The sequence below is a fragment of the Artemia franciscana genome, chromosome 21 (genome assembly GCF_032884065.1).
Source record: "Artemia franciscana chromosome 21, ASM3288406v1, whole genome shotgun sequence".
Taxonomy (NCBI): domain Eukaryota; kingdom Metazoa; phylum Arthropoda; class Branchiopoda; order Anostraca; family Artemiidae; genus Artemia; species Artemia franciscana.
The window spans coordinates 10439317-10457717 of NC_088883.1; the positions used below are offsets into that span (position 1 = coordinate 10439317).

At 32.0% G+C, this 18401-nt stretch overlaps 1 protein-coding gene across 1 annotated transcript in view; it reads right to left on the reverse strand.

Moving 5' to 3' along the window:
• Positions 1–1440: 1440 nt before the first annotated feature.
• Positions 1441–18401, reverse strand: part of LOC136040796 (protein Wnt-7b-like) — a 43056-nt gene continuing 26095 nt past the window's right edge. The window contains exons 2-3 of the mRNA XM_065725125.1: positions 15057–15283; positions 1441–1833 (exon numbers count right to left, since the gene is read on the reverse strand). Of these exons, the coding sequence (XP_065581197.1) occupies positions 1517–1833; positions 15057–15283 (544 nt within the window). The 3' untranslated portion in view covers positions 1441–1516. The remainder of the gene's footprint in view (positions 1834–15056; positions 15284–18401) is intronic.

Genomic DNA, 18401 nt, shown 5'->3' on the forward strand with positions numbered 1-18401 from the left:
AGTTCGTTACCACAAACTGTTTGAAACGCTGGTCAAAGTTTGTAACTTGCAGCCCCTCTCCTGGGAACTGTGGGGGAGTAAGTTATCCCATAGACATAGTTATTATGGTTTTCGACTATGCTGAACAAAATGGCTATCTCAAAGTTTTAATCCGTTGACTTTGGAAAAAACGAGCGTGGGAGGGGGCCTAGATGCCCTCCCATTTTTTGGTCACTTAAAAAGGGCACTAGAACTTTTCATTTCCGTTAGAATGAGCCCTATTGCAACATTCTGGGACCACTTGGTCGATACGATGACACCTGGGAAAAAACCAAAAAAAAAAAAAAAATGTTTTTACCGTGACCGATATTCTGGCAAAAAATACGAAGTTCCACATTTTTGTAGATAGGAGCTTGAAACTTCTAAAGTAGGGTTCTCTGATACACTGAATTCGATGGTGTGATTTTCGTTAAGATTTTATGACTTTTAGGGAGTTTTTCTTCCCATTTTCCAAAGTAAGGCAAATATTCTCAGGCTCGTAACTTTTGATAGGTAAGACTAAATTTGATGATACATATTTATTTAAAATCAGCATAAAAATCCAATTCTTTTGATGTATCTCTTAGTATCAAAATTCCGTTTCTTAGAGTTTCGTTTACTATTGAGCCAGGTCGCTTCTTACTACAGTTGGTTACCACGAACTGTTTGATTAAAATGGTACTGAGAAATATACACAAATGATGAAAGAACGTTTTAGAATTGATAGAATTGTTGGGGTGAGGGGGGGGGGGGACAATTTAAAATCATATCAAAATGCGATACATTTTTGTGGGCGGGAAAGAAATTTTGGGAGGGGAGTTCACTCCCTTAATACGGCCTTGCATCTACCCTACCAGAGTGCTAAAAAACAACCCATATTTGCATGGGTGACATAAGACTATCAACATGTTAATGATTAGGAGTTTGTACAATAATTAGTAAAAGTTTTAAATTAGCGTTTTTATTAAATTTAAACTTTAATAAAATTAATGAAAGTTTTTAATTAATAGTTATTTAATTATTCTGGCAGAGAATTTGAAAATATTAAGTTTTCATCATAAAAATAAAGTAATTGATTGAGACTTAATTAACATCCTCCCACTATAAATATTGTGGAGAATCATTGAATCCCTATTCAGTATTAAAATAAACTATAGTGTCCCCTCATATTAAAATTAAATATAGTGTCCCCTGTAATTACTGGAAATTTAATATTTATTCATTTATTTTACTTCCTTTATTCACTTTTGTCTATTTTGCTCTTAAAATTGTCACTCTCTTTTCAGAAAAGTTCCTTATTATTTCTTGTATTAAATCCTCTGTGTTGCCTTCAAAACTACCTTAAAAATTGAGGTAATTATTATTTTCGTATTTCATTTTTTTGATAACGAAAATAACTACCCTAACATGGCGACAAAAAAACATTGATTTGAATGTGACACAAACAATCTTTGACAAGTTAGTAACACAAACGATTACTAAAGAATTTAGCAAAACTTTAGAAATCCAGTCTTAAACCAGGTGCTATTGATGAATGGATACTTAACTTTCTCCCCGCTCTGTTATTATGGAGATTCATTAAGCTCCTTGCATCACCTTCAATTTCTCTTGCATCAATAAATCTCTTAGCAAAGCTCCCTCCATATTTAATATTTGCTGAACATCCTCCCCACTTCCAGCCCTCTGAATACGAACTGCCCTTTTTTGAATAGTCGCAGCTGCAATTTGGTATACGGCCTTTACTGCACTCCTGAGTTATTGAGTAGCTGATTCCTGCACTCCAGGCTCCATATGCAGCCGCTGCTTCTCTGCTACCTTCAAAATAAAATATTTGTCAATACCTAAGAGAAACAGAAGAAACTAATCATGAAAAACCATGGGACTTAAGCTACTCCTTTTTTATACTGGCTTAAATCTTACGCAGGAGAGCAATAGCGCCAATGTAGGAGAGAGGGCAAACTATAACTTCAAAATATAGGGGAGGAGGATTTTGCCAGGTTTAAATATGACCGATGAAAATATGAGATAAGGATTTTAAATGAAAATAACAAAAAGCATTTTTGTAGTCTAGAGGGAGTGATTCAATATCTAAGGAGGGGGCAATTTTGTATTATTTTTTTAATGACAATGCCCAGAAAAGGCGTGTTGCAATAAAAATACTCCCAGAAAGATATTCTTCAAAATCCAGGGAGAACGAAGACAGGTCGGACATGAAATGTCCAACAAAGCTACTAGATTTTTTTTTTGCCAACTATTATAATGCTGTCAAATTTTGCTCTCGCATAACCGGACCAGTTTTTTTTAACACACAAAATTATTTTTAACTAATGGAACGACTGCAGAAGAAAAATGACAGCTACCGGTACTAAGGGGGTATACAAAGCAAAGTTAAATTTAGCACAAATTATCTTTTAATTAGGCGTGGAATTGTAGGACAGATTTGAAATATCTGGCAAGAAAATCCAATGACAGGCTTTCACTCACCTCAAAATCTGTGGCACGCTTAGGAATATGATTAATGAACGGTTTTAAATCATTTTTTTTTTTTTCAAATGAATTATTAGTGAATGTGTTTATAGTTATATTATTTTGTACTTTCTCAGCAAGCCTCTTTAGAATAATAGAGGGGAGGTGATCTTCCTTCATGCGGATCAGTGGTTCCCAATTGATTTCTTGCCATGCGCCACCAAGACATTTCTAAAATCCTGTTGCCCCCTGGTTGTATTAAAATTTTGTTATTCATAATTTTATGAATATTCACCTAAAGGAAGATTAACTTGGTATCTATTTTTGGATCGTCCTCTAGGCTTTTTTTAAATTAATAAAAAAATATTGTTTGAACACGACATTTTTTCCTAAGTTCCACTTTAACTAAACCATTGTGAAACTGAGCCCTCCTGCATCTGACCCCATGTGCAACTGAGCCTCCTTGTAACTGCGTCCCCATGCAGCTGAACCCTCTTGAAACTGAACATTCGTGCAAACAAACCTCTTTGCAACTGAACCCTCACACAATCCAACCCTCGTGCGGCTGAACCCCCGTTTAACTAAACCCTCGTCAAGATCAATCCCCGTTTACTTGGAACTTCGTACAACTCAACTTGTATCATGCAATTTGTTGGTATATTGTTTTCCCTCTTTTCTTTTTTATTGCTTCCATGTAAAAATATCCCACCAATCTAAAAAACCACAATTTATCATTCTGTTCTTTGTATTTGAAACTTAATAGAGGCTTCCAGGCCCAAAATTTCATCTCTTCAGTCTATCCAATTGCAGTAATTTTTTGCATTTGTAATTTCAAAACTTGCTCTTTTTTTCAATCCCATATTCTAAAGCAAGAATTTAGATTGTCAATCGAAAATGTCTTTAATTTGACTCTTAGCTTCGTTTTAAAGTTTAAATTTCAAAAGATAGCATAACTGAAAAATCGACCTTTCGATAACTAAAAATAAATTATATTTACATTATTTATCATAAGACGTGGTTGCCAAAATTGTGTAACTGACAAAAACGGTTGGAAAATTTGTAGACAGAAGCTATTGGAAATGGGGAGAATTAGTGTTCACAATTGGCACCAAATTTACCTAGGTAAAGTTTGATACACGAAGCAAGAGAACAATTACGTCAAAATGAGTCTCGGGGAATTAAGACTACACTACTCAAGGCACACTGGGCTTTAAATTTATTTGTGCAAAAAAAATGACAAAAACAAAACCTTTTGACCACAACAGAACAAAGTCAAGAGGACGATTCAAAGACTCGCAACTTTATAATGATATTCTAACTACTTCTTTAAGTCAAAAACTTGGAAGTCGCCATGATAATTAATAGTAGTTCAGAGCCTGAAATCAATCCTTTTCTTATTTTGAAAAAAATGGGCCTAATTTAAAATCGGCGTCTGAACCTTCACGTGATTGCAAGATTTACAAAAAATCGTTCTTTATAACACAGCCACTAGTTAAGAGGCAGTTCATTTGTATATGTCTTTAAGCCGAATTTAATTGGACAATTTTCTCGTAGCTCTGTTTGATTTTACACGATATTTGAGCTGAATGATTTCTGGATTTGGTCTGTATTCGGTATTGATTATTGATAAATTTTCATCCAAAATTACTCGCCAAGGGGTAATTGAACAGTTGAGGAGCTGTCTACTCTAGATTACCTAGTTTACATCTTGCAAAAGCACTTTGTCCGCTATACGTAATGCAATCCTCTCTACCTATAGGCACATTTCCATTATAACGCTAGTCATTATATCGCACATGGAACACATCCGCCACGCATGATACGGGTGAAATTATGAGCTACGAAGGTAGATATTTAACATAGCCACGAAATCCTTGAAAACTTCACTATAAAGCCGTCTATGGAGTGAACTCTAAGTAAAAGACTACTTATTTCAATCAAGGCCATATCCAGGGGGATTAGGGGGTTGAACCCCCTCCCAGAAATTTGTTCGATTCGTAACAAATGAATATCAAAAATCTATTCATATGCATTTTGCAAGTTTTACAGGTCAGACAACAATTTCGGGGGGGGGGGGTCGAACCTCCTAACCCACTTTTGGATAAGGCCTTGTATTGAAAAAAACCCTTCTATCAGAAATTGGTCCTAACAAAAGTAATAGGCAGTGTTGCCGATTCGGTTTTACCCTATTTTTTTTTGCATTTCGATGGACTGAAATGCAAAACATTCCGGCCTAAAATTGAATTTCCAGCTGATGCAATCTTAATGAATCTGCAATAAAAACAAAAGACTAAAAATATAACTACTTTTGAATCTGTAAAAATGGATATCTCATTTTTGAACGGATTTGAGAATTTTGTAATGAAAACTGTTACTAAATTTCTTGAAAAAATACGAAATTTTATTTTCCTTTTTTTGTTCTATAAGAGCCTGATTTCTGCGCAAATGGATTCATGGTCTTCTAGACTATGATGGCTGAATTTCAATCAAGATCAAACCCCTTCTTAGGCAGTTTTTCTCATTTGTATGATTAAAAAAATTCTTGAGTCTCTGAGCTCTACCTGCGTGTTTTCCAGATATCCTGTTGCAGAGAACCTCTTCAGTCTGGGGAGGTTTCGGTTGCAGAAGTTGTTGTTTTGTTGCAACCGAAAACTGATCCATATATATATATATATATATATATATATATATATATATATATATATATATATATATATATATATATATATATATATATATATATATATATATATATATATATATATATATATATATATATATATTTATATATATATATTATATATATATATATATACGTATATTATATATATATAATCTTATTTTATTTCTATTTAATCTACTTAATTATTTAGTATAATTATATTCTTTTCTTCTACTTTTTGCTCTTCTCTCTGTGAGTAAGTGATTATTATAATTTTTTTTCTTCTTTCAGCAAGTGACTCGTTTGTCTTCCCCTTTCAGTACAGGCCAATAAACCTCGTGGCAACAGTGAAATGTAATATTTTTTGTTTATTTCATGATGGATAAATCTTATCTAAATGAAAAAACTAATCTAAATACCACATAGTTCGGATCTCGAGAGTCTATTTGGAAAATTAAAATTCCTCTAGTTTGTTCCTCCTGAGCAATATATGGTTGAGCCCTGCAAGGCTTGGCAGGTTTTTGTTATATTTGCAGGTTTTGTTAACCAGATTAAAATATCACAAAGGTCATCGTAGGCTAGGGCGAGGGCAGTTTTGCTAACGCTTTACAATTAATCTAATCCCTATTTGCAAAAATTCCCGAGCACTCATTCTGAAGTTTAATTTTAGCACCAGAAACCGTTAATGAAAAAGAATGAAAGTAAATTATTTGCAATTGTCATTCCCTGATACTAACTAGTAATCTAGAAGAAACCTTAAAGCACCAATGCCATTCAAATGATACTACTTTCCCCCTGGACCCATACTGGAGTCAATGGTGGATCTAGAGCAAAATCTTGGGGAAAGGCGCATGGCAATAAGGGCACCAGTGAGCAAAATCTTTTGGAGAGAGCAATGTGACAAAGGTTCCAATAACTAGCCAATTTAATCTAAAAAAAGAAGTTAAAAAGAGGGAAAGGGACGCCAGAAAAAATCTCAGGGTATGGGGGTCTCCCACAACCCTCTGAATCCGCCAATGCATCTTAGAGTTATTCATTCCTAAAAATTAAATTTTTCTTCGATTTTTCCTTGGGTTGTAAACAAAATAATTAAGTATTAGGATAGTGAGACATTATTGTTAGCGCAGCAATCTTTAACCGTGAAATCTTCAACTACAAGGTCTTTTTCTTACAGGTTCATTGACATTTTCTTGGAAGAGCTTATTATTAAAAAAGAGCTTATTATTATTAATAATAAAGAGCTTATTATTGCAATTAAATGACCTTTGTGGTTCAGGAATCATTCTTAAATAATTTGAAAAAAATGCCAAACTTTAGCGTATATAAAGGGGTATTGAGGATGGGGCTAATCCCTGTCATATATATAATGATTCTGTTCGTTTTAAGTTTTAATGTTTCTCCTTACTTTCAGCTGAAAAAAACTTCTTGTTTTTTACTTTTAAAATAAAAAGATGAGCCTTCATCCAGCGACCCTAACAGTCAATTCATTCGTGACCATGCTATCAAAAAAGAAATTACAATTTCGTAGATAGAGATTTGATGACTCTGGAATATGCAACTTTTTAATACATAATTTGCATTAAAATAATCTTTTTCTGGGGTTGTTTTTTCAGCTTTTTAAGGTTTCATATTTTCACAGGATCATATGTTATAATGGGACGCTTTAACTTTAATAAATTTGGCATAATTATAACCACCATAAAATCCGTTTCTTTCACTGTATCTATTGTTGTGAAGTTCCTTTGTACAGTTTTGGTTACTGTTATCACGAGCCGATCTTTACTTACGGTTTTTTAAATATTAATATTTAATAAACTTAATTTAAATGTAAATATTTAAATGTAAATGTCAATGTAAATTTAAATTAAGTGTTAATGTAAATATTTAAATTGTTTTTTAAATGCAAATATTTATGTTATTAAAACTTGTAAAAGAACCTGAATAGTTTTTTTCCTACCTCGCCTAACTAGGTTCCGACAGCAACCTCAGTAATAACATTTATTTCCCATTTTTTATAAGGGATGTAAGCAATTTATCATACAAATTAATAAAGAGCGTCTTTTCCTTCGCACACTGTTGCAAACATTAAGACAGAGAAATTCGTTTAGAATTTCATTTGCACCTTTGTCTAACTTACATCTCATAATTCTTTCTCCGAAATCAGGCATCAAAGTAATTATAGTCTTTCACAACAAGATTAATCACTTCAAATCAAATATTTTGAACTTTAACCCAGGGATCTTCAGATTCATAAATTCAATATTCAGAATAAAGTACATAAAATAAATTTTCTTTCGCTAGTCTGCCGACAAATTTTTTTTTGCATAAGCAAATTCATTATGGAATCATACTGTTAATCATGTTGAAAAGGTAGCTTCATCTTGGTATAACCCGCTGGCACAAAAGATAAGTAGCTATATTGGTTTTTACACCTATGACAAATTACTAATATGTCAATAAATAAGTCTTTATGAGTGTATTTTAATTAAAGCTGATTGTTTTAAAAGATAAGAAGATAACATTAAAATTAGCTTTGGTTCCAGGGAGAGCATATAAGTAGCTACACCGGCTTTTGGTCTTGATGACAAATTACTAATAGGTCAATATAAAAGTCTTATATTTTAATTAGAGCTGATTGTTTTATAAGATAAAACCTAGGATTAAAAATAGTTTTGGTTTCAGGCAAAACAGAAAAGTAGCTATATCGGCGTTTGCGCAATATGAGAAATTGCTAATATGTCAATAAATAACAATTGAATGCATGTGTATTAATGGTAAAGTTTTAGATGAGGCGCTTTTCGCTAACTCTAGAAGCTGCCGTGCTAGGTTAACATTTAGAGAGAAATTGACTAAGAGTCCAAATCAGGACCAGAGAGAAAGGCACTGGTGGATTCAGGGGATTCCCCCTCAATACTTTCTCTGGGGCCTCCATTCCTTGTTTTTTCGTTTTTTCCTCATTTGCAAAAATAAATTTGTCAATTTGGTCAATTATTTCCGCCCTTGTCATATTCCCTACCCCCCACCCCCTCAAAGTTTTTTCTTATGGTTTTCTTTTGAAAAAGTTTTCTTTTCAAAAGTTCGCTTAACTTTCACCAAAAATTTATTAGAATTTATACCCAAAATCTTAGGAATCTTATGCCAAGGCTATAAAAACAAGCTTTTATTGTTATAAAAACAAAAGGCTATAAAAAATTCTATATATATATATATATATATATATATATATATATATATATATATATATATATATATATATATATATATATATATATATATATATATATATATATATATATATATATATATATATATATCTATATATATAAAAATAAGTTGTCTGTGTGTGGATCTGTGGATGGATCAGGTGACGTCACCTGAAAAAACTGGATCAGGTGACAAAACTGAAAACTGAAAAAACTAAAAAAAGGCAAAAACTACAAAAAAAACTAAAAACTAATAAAAAAAATAAAAAAGCTAAAAAACTAAAAAAAACTAAAAAAAGGCAAAAACTACAAAAAAAGCTAAAAAACTAAAAAAACTAAAAAAAAGCAAAAACTACAAAAAAAACTAAAAACTAATAAAAAAAATAAAAAAGCTAAAAAACTAAAAAAACTAAAAAAACTAAAAAAAAGGTAAAAAACTAAAAAAACTAAAAACTAAAAAAAAACTAAAAAAAAGGAAAAAACTGAAAAATAAGCTAAAATAAAGGTAAAAACCAATAAAAAACTAAAAAAAAAACTGAAAAAACTAAAAAAAGGCAAAAACTACAAAAAAAACTAAAAACTAATAAAAAAAGTAAAAAAGCTAAAAAACTAAAAAAACTAAAAAAAACTAAAAAAAGGTAAAAAAATAAAAAAAATAAAAAATAAAAAAAAACTAAAAAAAAGGAAAAAACTGAAAAATAAGCTAAAATAAAGGTAAAAACCAATAAAAAACTAAAAAGAAAAAAAAGAAAAAACTAAAAAAAATTTTCTTCTAAAAAACTAAAAAAAACTAAAAAAGGTAAAAACTAAAAGAACTAAAAAAGAAAAAAATAAATGACGACACTCAAAGAGAAAGCGACCAGGACAAAAGGAATGTTCGATTAGCAATCAACAAAGCACCGGGACACAGGGAGTATAAATGACGACCAGGACATAAGTAAAAAAAAAAACTAACAAAACTAAAAAGAAGGTAAAAACTACAAAAAAACTAAAAAAAGGCAAAAACTACGAAAAAAAACTAAAAACTAATAAAAAAGCTAAAAAACTAAAAAAACTAAAAAAAGGCAAAAACTACAAAAAAAACTAAAAACTAATAAAAAAAAATAAAAAAGCTAAAAAACTAAAAAAACTAAAAAAACTAAAAAAAGGTAAAAAGCTAAAAAAACTAAAAACTAAAAAAACTAAAAAAAAGGAAAAAACTGAAAAATAAGCTAAAATAAAGGTAAAAACCAATAAAAAACTAAAAAAAAACTGAAAAAACTAAAAAAAGGCAAAAACTACAAAAAAAAACTAAAAACTAATAAAAAAAGTAAAAAAGCTAAAAAACTAAAAAAACTAAAAAAACTAAAAAAAGGTAAAAAACTAAAAAAAATAAAAAATAAAAAAAAACTAAAAAAAAGGAAAAAACTGAAAAATAAGCTAAAATAAAGGTAAAAACCAATAAAAAACTAAAAAGAAAAAAAGGAAAAAACTAAAAAAAATTTTCATCTAAAAAACTAAAAAAAACTAAAAAAGGTAAAAACTAAAAGAACTAAAAAAGAAAAAAATAAATGACGACACTCAAAGAGAAAGCGACCAGGACAAAAGGAATGTTCGATTAGCAATCAACAAAGCACCGGGACACAGGGAGTATAAATGACGACCAGGACATAAGTAAAAAAAAACTAACAAAACTAAAAAGAAGGTAAAAACTACAAAAAAAAAGAAAAAAAACTAAAAACTAATAAAAAAACTAAAAAATCTAAAAATCTAAATAAACTAAAAAAGAAAAAAAAAGGAAAAAAATAAAGGAGAAAAACAAAACTAAAAAACGAATGTATATACAGACCGGGACACCGGGATACAAATGACGACCGGGAGACAGGGAATATAAATGACGACCGGGACACAGGGACACAACTACAACGGGGACACCGGGGGAAACAGGGGGATATAAATGACGACCGGGACACGGGGACAGGGAATGGTTGATTAGCAATCACCATCAACAAAGCTCAAGGGCAATCATTAGAATCATGAGGTATAGATCTGAATACAGATTGTTTTCCCATGGACCATTATATGTTGCATGTTCAAGAGTCGGTAAACCTGACATTCTATTTATATGCAAAGACAATGGGACAGCAAAGAATGTTGTATATTCGGAAGTTTTACGTAGTTAAAACCATATATATATATATATATATATATATATATATATATATATATATATATATATATATATATATATATATATATATATCTATATTCACAGGTGGGACATAGGGACACAACTACAATGGCGCGTAACTATTATGGCGCGTAACGACTTACGCGCGCGGGAGGGCTTGGGGGGGGCGCGAAGCGCCCCCACCAACTAGGTGTTGGGGTGGCGCGAAGCGCCACCCCAACAGCTAGTATATATATATATATATATATATATATATATATATATATATATATATATATATATATATATATATATATATATATATATATATATATATATATATATATATATATATATATATATATATATATATATATATATATATATACATATATATATATATATATATATATATATATATATATATATATATATATATATATGTACATATATATATATATATATATATATATATATATATATATATATATATATATATATATATATATATATATATGTATACATATACATATATATATATATATATATATATATATATATATATATATATATATATATATATATATATATATATATATATATATATATATATATATATATATATATATGTATATATATATATATGTGTGTGTGTGTGTGTGTGTGTGTGTGTGTGTGTGTGTGTGTATGTGTAGAGAGAGAGGGAGAGCTTCAAGATATGACAAGCAGTTCAATTTTGTACCAGAGATATATTCCTGAGAGTTTTGTTCACATAGCACAGCAGTGTTATTAGTTAGCAAAAGCATATCTACTACACATTTGTTGTAATCAAATATTTTGGGGTAACGAGCTGTAAGGTTTACTCGGTTCACTCGATTCAATAGTACCCGAAACTCTAAAAAACAGAACTTTTGAAGCTTAATGTTACCCATAAAATACTACAAGCCTCAGAATTGATTTTCAAAAAAGGGGGACGTCCCCCAAAAAAATTATGGTATTTTCATAAAAATTTTACCATCAAATTCACTTTATCAGGGAACCCTACTGCAGAGGTTTCAAGCTCCAATGAAATGCGGTAATCAAACAGGTCGTAGTATAACGTACTGTAAGTTAGGAGCGACTCGTAGCAATAGTGACCGGAATTCTAAAAAACTAGATTTTGATATCAGTGAATAAATAAAAGGAACTGACATGAATAGAAATGATCAGAGAGAAGGGTGTCACATGCAAGAGAATCAAAGAAAGATGATGAAGAGGTGAGGCATAACAGTAAGTTCATTTAAATTGTTTTTGCTGTTTCATTCTCAAATTTGGTTCCATACTGAATGCCCCAAGAAAATTTAATCTGCGTAAATTTCTGAACCTATTTTTACATAAGTATTTTATTGGCTGTCTAATGTTTAAAAGCCAACTTGTTGGCACACTAAAATATTATGGCCCGGTTAAAACAAAAATAGGTAGTTACTCTTTGATATATCATTTGAACCTTCGTATTTTGTTCAGGAACTAAAATCTTTAATCTTATACATAGGAGTCTTACTTTCGTCTCCAAAAAACGTAAAACCGTGTGCCAATGCAGTTCATTACGCCCTATTGCCCTTTCCAAAAGACTCTGCAAAATTTCTAAAATCTTGTGTGTTGATGGGTTCAAAGGAAAATGTTTAATCTCATCTTTTCTCCCAAATCTAGGTTTCAACACGTGATTGGATGCTTAGACCCTTTTTCAGCAATTATAAAAGTGCATTGGAGGTTGCCAATGCCTCTGGTTCCCAATTAATCATAATAGGACATAAGGCAAGTTGTGCTATTAACTAACTTATTTATGCTCAAGGTCGTATCCAGGCGGTAAATAATTTCTGAGACCACACTGGCTATTCATGATAAAACATAAAATCGCGAAGAAAGGAAGAAAGTGAGGACAATAAGCAACCAGTGAAAATAAAATTTTTCACTGACTGTTTATTGCCCTTGTTTTCTTCCTTTCTTCGCGATTTTATGATTTATCAGTATTCAGGGGGAATATTATTTTCTTTTTCCATGAAAAAGACTACGTTAAGAAACAACGTACATTGGTTAAAAATAATTTTTCCACAAAATTAGTTTTCAAAGAAAAGTAAAGAGCTCCATTTAGCCAAAAATGAGCACAAATAAAGTAAAATAATCTTATAAAAACACCAAAAACAAGAAGAACAATGGGTAATTTGTCAAGACAGTGGGAAACAAATTAAAATGAATATTACGGCCCTATGTCCAAGGGTCATCCTCAGCAAAACAAAAATAAATAATATAATATGGTTGAGCTTCGCTGAGGTAAGGATGCTGGGACTCTTTTGAAAAAAAAAATAGTTTTATCGATTTTATCCTGTTGTAAGTTTTTTCCTCTTATATTTTTTTGTATTACTGAGGACGGCCCTTGGATATAGGGCCGACATATTCATTCAAATTTGTTCCCACTGCCTTGAGAAATTCCCTATTGTTCTTCTTGTTTTTGGTGTTTGTCATGGAAAGGCAGTGTGGTCTTCGTTGCTATTTAATAATATTGTAAGCACAAAACTGCCACAAATCACCATCATTAAATAAATGAAACCCAAAACGAACAGAAACTACAATAAATAACTGTGTCAAACTCAAAACGAGCAGATATTAAAATGAGTGGAGCTGGCAGCCTTCTCAAGACTAGAACATAATTTGTATTTTACTGAAATCAAATATATTTTATATGTTTTCACTTTTTTGACTTTATTAAATTAATAATTATTAAGGAATAAATATCAATGTGGGCCTATGTACATTGAATTGACAATCCACATTTATTCGTTTTTTTCCGGTAAAGTGAAAATTATGTTCTGGTCTTATGTTCTTGCTATTTAATAATTATGTTCTTGCTATTTAATAATATTGTAAGCGTAAAACTGCCACAAATCACCATCATTAAATAATGAAACCCAAAACGAACAGAAACTACAATAAATAACTGTGTCAAACTCAAAACGAGCAGATATTAAAATGAGTGGGACTGGCAGCCTTCTCAAGACTAGAACATAATTTGCATTTTACGGAAATCAAATGCATTTATATGTTTTCACTTTTTTGACTTAATTAAATTAATAATTATTAAGGAATAAATATCAATGTGGGCCTATGTACATTGAATTGACATTCCACATTTATTCGTTTTTTTTCCGGTAAAGTAAAAATTATGTTCTGGTCTTATGTTCTTGCTATTTAATAATTATGTTCTTGCTATTTAATAATATTGTAAGCGTAAAACTGCCACAAATCACCATCATTAAATAAATGAAACCCAAAACGAACAGAAACTACAATAAATAACTGTGTCAAACTCAAAACGAGCAGATATTAAAATGAGTGGGGCTGGCAGCCTTCTTAAGACTAGAACATAATTTGCATTTTACTGAAATCAAATGCATTTTATATGTTTTCACTTTTTTGACTTTATTAAATTAATAATTATTAAGGAATAAATATCAATGTAGGCCTATATACATTGAATTGACAATCCACATTTATTCGTTTTTTTCCGGTAAAGTGAAAATTATGTTCTGGTCTTGAGAAGGCATGTTGGCTCTCTGTACCACTCATGTTAATCCTTTTGAGTTTGACTCAGTTACTTATTGTAACTCGGCGAATTTTGTGGACTTCATTTGTACATTGATGGGTAGGCTATTTATGGTAGAATTATGCTTGGAAGACAATTGGACTTTATTTCTGCTCATTTTTGGTTTAATGGAGTCTTTAAATTTTCTTTGAAAAACTTATTTTTTGGGATAATTATTATTAGGATAGCTAGTATCTTACTAATAGCCTAAGTAAACACACTAAGTGTGTTTCAGGAAAAAAAATTCATTCTTTCTGACGAATACCAAAAGTCAACCCAGACTAAACTTTAAAAAATCAGATTTTGTTTATGACGCTTATTCATCATAGGCTGTGTCTCTTGATACCTCGTGATTGTGACAATAACCTCATCTCATATCTAGGCCTTTCATATTAGGGCCTCTATCCACTACACCCGTAGTATTCTGATAGCTCAAGTTTATCAGCGAATATTCATCTTGTATAATTTATTTGTTTTCGACTCGCCAGTCTTTAGAATGCTGTTGCGCTGCCTCGAATTCTGTATTTTACGCCTTTATGGAAGGTATTCACTAAAAATGAAAAACTTGCTTTACCAAAAGTTTGCTCCACCCCAGTCTGCAGACCACAGCACTACAGTTATTGTAGTGTATCAAAAAAAGGCCGTGTCCAGGGGACTGGTAGTTTGACAGTTTTACCCCCCCCCCCAAAAAAAAAAAGAACTTTTTGTCCAACTCGTGAAAACGTAACAAAAACGAACAAAGAGCAATTTTGATACGTCTTTTAGTACCCTCCCCCGATAAATCTTTTTGTAAAGTCCCCCCACAAAAAAAAATCCTGAATACCACCCTGCCAAAAATACAAGGATTTACAGCCAAAATTTAGGAGGTTTGAGGCTGTTTCACCCTATCTACAAGCCTGAAAGAGTCGCTAATAAGTGGCTAGAATAAAATAAACTGACCTACTGGAAAGACATATCCAAAAGCTCTTTTGCCCGGTGTTTCGGAGCAATTCCATCTTTGGTTTTTAAATTGCTCTTGGCACTCTTTGATCGCAATTTGTGCACCAGTGCCCACTGCAAACATTACTTCAGGATTGCGAGCACACATTTGTTGTTGTTTTTTAGTCAATCCTAAAAACCGTTTGCACAAGGTGTGTGCTCCTATTGCAATAACAGACGGAGAACACCTAAAAAAATATAAATTATTGAAAACCCCGAGCATAGCTAAAATAAAGAAGAAAGGGGGATGCCTGTTTATTCACCCCGAAAATACCCCCATGGATTTTCTACCACCACCACCATCCCCCCTACAGCAGACAATTACGATTCGGAAAATTCCCTCCAACATGCAAAACTGAGCAGTCCAAGGTAAAGAATGAATAAGAAAGAATAGAGAAAAGAAGGGAATTAAAACGTTCTACCTATAGGTATTACCTATATAGTACATTCTACCTATAGTTTATTCTATACCACATGTTCTACCCATATTTCGTAATATATTCCAAATATGGATAGAATATGTAGTGTAGAATACCAAGTAGTTTTGCTTTTACATTTACATTTCTTTTAATTCTGTTTTTCCATTTTTTTGTTTAAATAAGCAAATAATTTGCCTGTTTATTTCAGATATGGGATTCTCACCATTTTGTATTTGCTTGGTTATGGCTCAAAGTGTGACTCCACGTTATTTAAGTTAAAGTAAAAGTAACAACCATTACGTTTTAAACCCAGTGGTCGCACACTCGATCGCAGGGATGAGCTGATATAATTTACTATAGATGTCAGTTCCAGTTGTAGTCCACAGAGAGTAATTCCTCGTACTGGAGAGCACTTCTACTATTTTAACTAATTTCATATTTCCGAAAAATTTTCAAACTTTATCTTACCCTACAATCATGGCTCAACCCCAACACCACAATACACGAATAAGGAAGAAAAACACAAAAATGTGGGGTATTTTACACCTTATATTCTATCTGGATTTTGGAATATAGCGAGGTAGAATAATCCAGAACACGTTATTTACTTCATTCTTTTTATTTGTTGTACTTTTCCATTGGCGTAGATAACTTAGAAGACCACACTGCCTTTCCATGACGAAAATATAACAGTTCAAAATAGGGATGAAACCTATTTGTGAATATAAAATAAAATCTGTTCACTGTCGATTAAAAAGTTTCATCCCTACCTTGAACTGTCATATTTTCCATTGGATGTTCAATTTTGCATGTGGGAGAAATTTTCCAGGGGAATGACTGCCCCCTGGGGGATTTGTCCCGGGGGAATGGTCCACAGGAGGAGTTCTTCGGGGGAGATTGTCTGCTGAGGAAATTTTCTTTGGAAAATTGTTAGCAGAAATGAATTTTCGGGAGGATGAATTAGCTAAGAACTGAGAAAGGCATATACCAATGGTTTAAATGTAACAATCATTTTCTTTTCAGCTACCAACTGCAAAGTTAAAATCTTCTTAAAAACTAAATCTTTGTCGGACGCGGTTAGCAGAAATAATTAATCTATTCGGTCAAGCATTTTGATTTTGACTTTGCATTCATAATGTACCCGATCCAAACTCACAACACAGATTCCATGGCAATATCGTTTAGACTCTGAGATTATCGAAAATAACTGAGCAAGTATTCCAAATTTGCTTAAAATCCTTGCAGTGGCAATATAATTATTTGGTTGTGAAAGTATGTTTTGCTAGATCTCCAGCTTTCTTGCTTATGGAAGCAAAATAAAATGACAAAGTGAACTGGTATTTCACCATAAAGGCCCCCAAACAAAATTTTTTCGGTACCGATTACAGCAGTCCGGTGGGCAAACAATAGCTGTGTAAAAACAGTGCCATTTGCGTGAGATTTTCGAAACAAAACATCATGGGCATCAGTTTTGCCCCTGCGTCATTTGCGCCTTACTGAAAACGAATTATTTTACAAATATTTTCTTTTGTACTTACAACATTGAAAATAAAAATTACAATGAAATAAAATTTTGAAAGGCTGAGCTTTCAGCAATTATTATCAAATATTCAGTCTAATTTTGTTAGTTCTTTCTAAGGACTATTCAAGACACATACTGTTTTGAATAAATCGCAAACGACGCAAGCGGCTTACGACCTTTCCAGTTAGAGAGGGGATAGCCAAACTGGTGCTTGTAGTGATTTTTGTTCGTTGTAAGTTTGATTTGAGCATTCAATTCAAGTTTTACTCCTTTTGAGATTTATTTATTCGTTTATATTAGTACCTTTTGTAAGTTTGTTTGCTATGATTGTTTATTTAATTTCTGATCGGTTTGGGTTTCATTTACTCTTTAATAGAAATTTCTGATCGTTTTAAGTTTGAAGCATTCTAGAAATTAATTTCTGCTGGCATTAAGTTTAGTATGGATATTTACTATTCTTTGAGAAACTTCTTTTTCAGAAATTATTTTTAAATATTAATTGAAAAGGGGGGAATCTCTAACTTTAGATTTCCAATTGGATCAAAATGTTTGAGATCGTTCCTCGGGGCAAGAGAACATAAATTTTGTGAGTGTGTGGGTGTCATTAGGGGGATCTGGCGTTTACCCAACGTCCCCGAAAAATTTCCTCTTGGAAAAGATCCCCCTAATAATTCCCCAGACGGAAAATCCCCCCCTGCAAACTATCTCCTCAAAAAATCTCCCGGAAATCCCCCCAACCTACAAAAATTTCCCAACACGCAAAATTGAGCAGCCAATGGAAAAATAAAAAATAGGTATCTCAAAATGTTGATTAGAAGTTCTAAGGGGTAATAAACAGACCAGATATCAACAGTTTTAGGACATGGGCTGGTTGGTCTCCAATTACTTTTGACTTATAAAAAAGTACTACAACTCTCATTTTTTTATCAGATGAGCATCCTCCGAAGTTTCTAAGACCATGGGGAGGAGGTGGTGATGAGGGAGGGGCAGTCCCCTCGTTTAGGGAATAATTCGACTTATTTTGGGGTTTAATGCTACTCTTTATTTTCATAATTACAGCGTAGACCAGAAATATTCCCAGAAATCCAGGAGTTAAATATCAATTTCTACGTCCCCCTTCCGCTTCCTTAGAACTAATTCTGTATTTACCTGATGGCTCAATGAAGAGTGGAAATGTTTGTCCAACTTGTTAAAACGCAATACAAATGCATAGAAACACATTTATGATACGTGTTTAAAGTTCTTTTTACCCCTCCTCATTTTCCACGGAGGAAGGAATTTCCATGGAGTGGTAAACACTTACACCCGTTCGAAGGTTTGGAAAGTAGCCACACAATTTTCTATCCCGGATAAATTTGGAAGTGA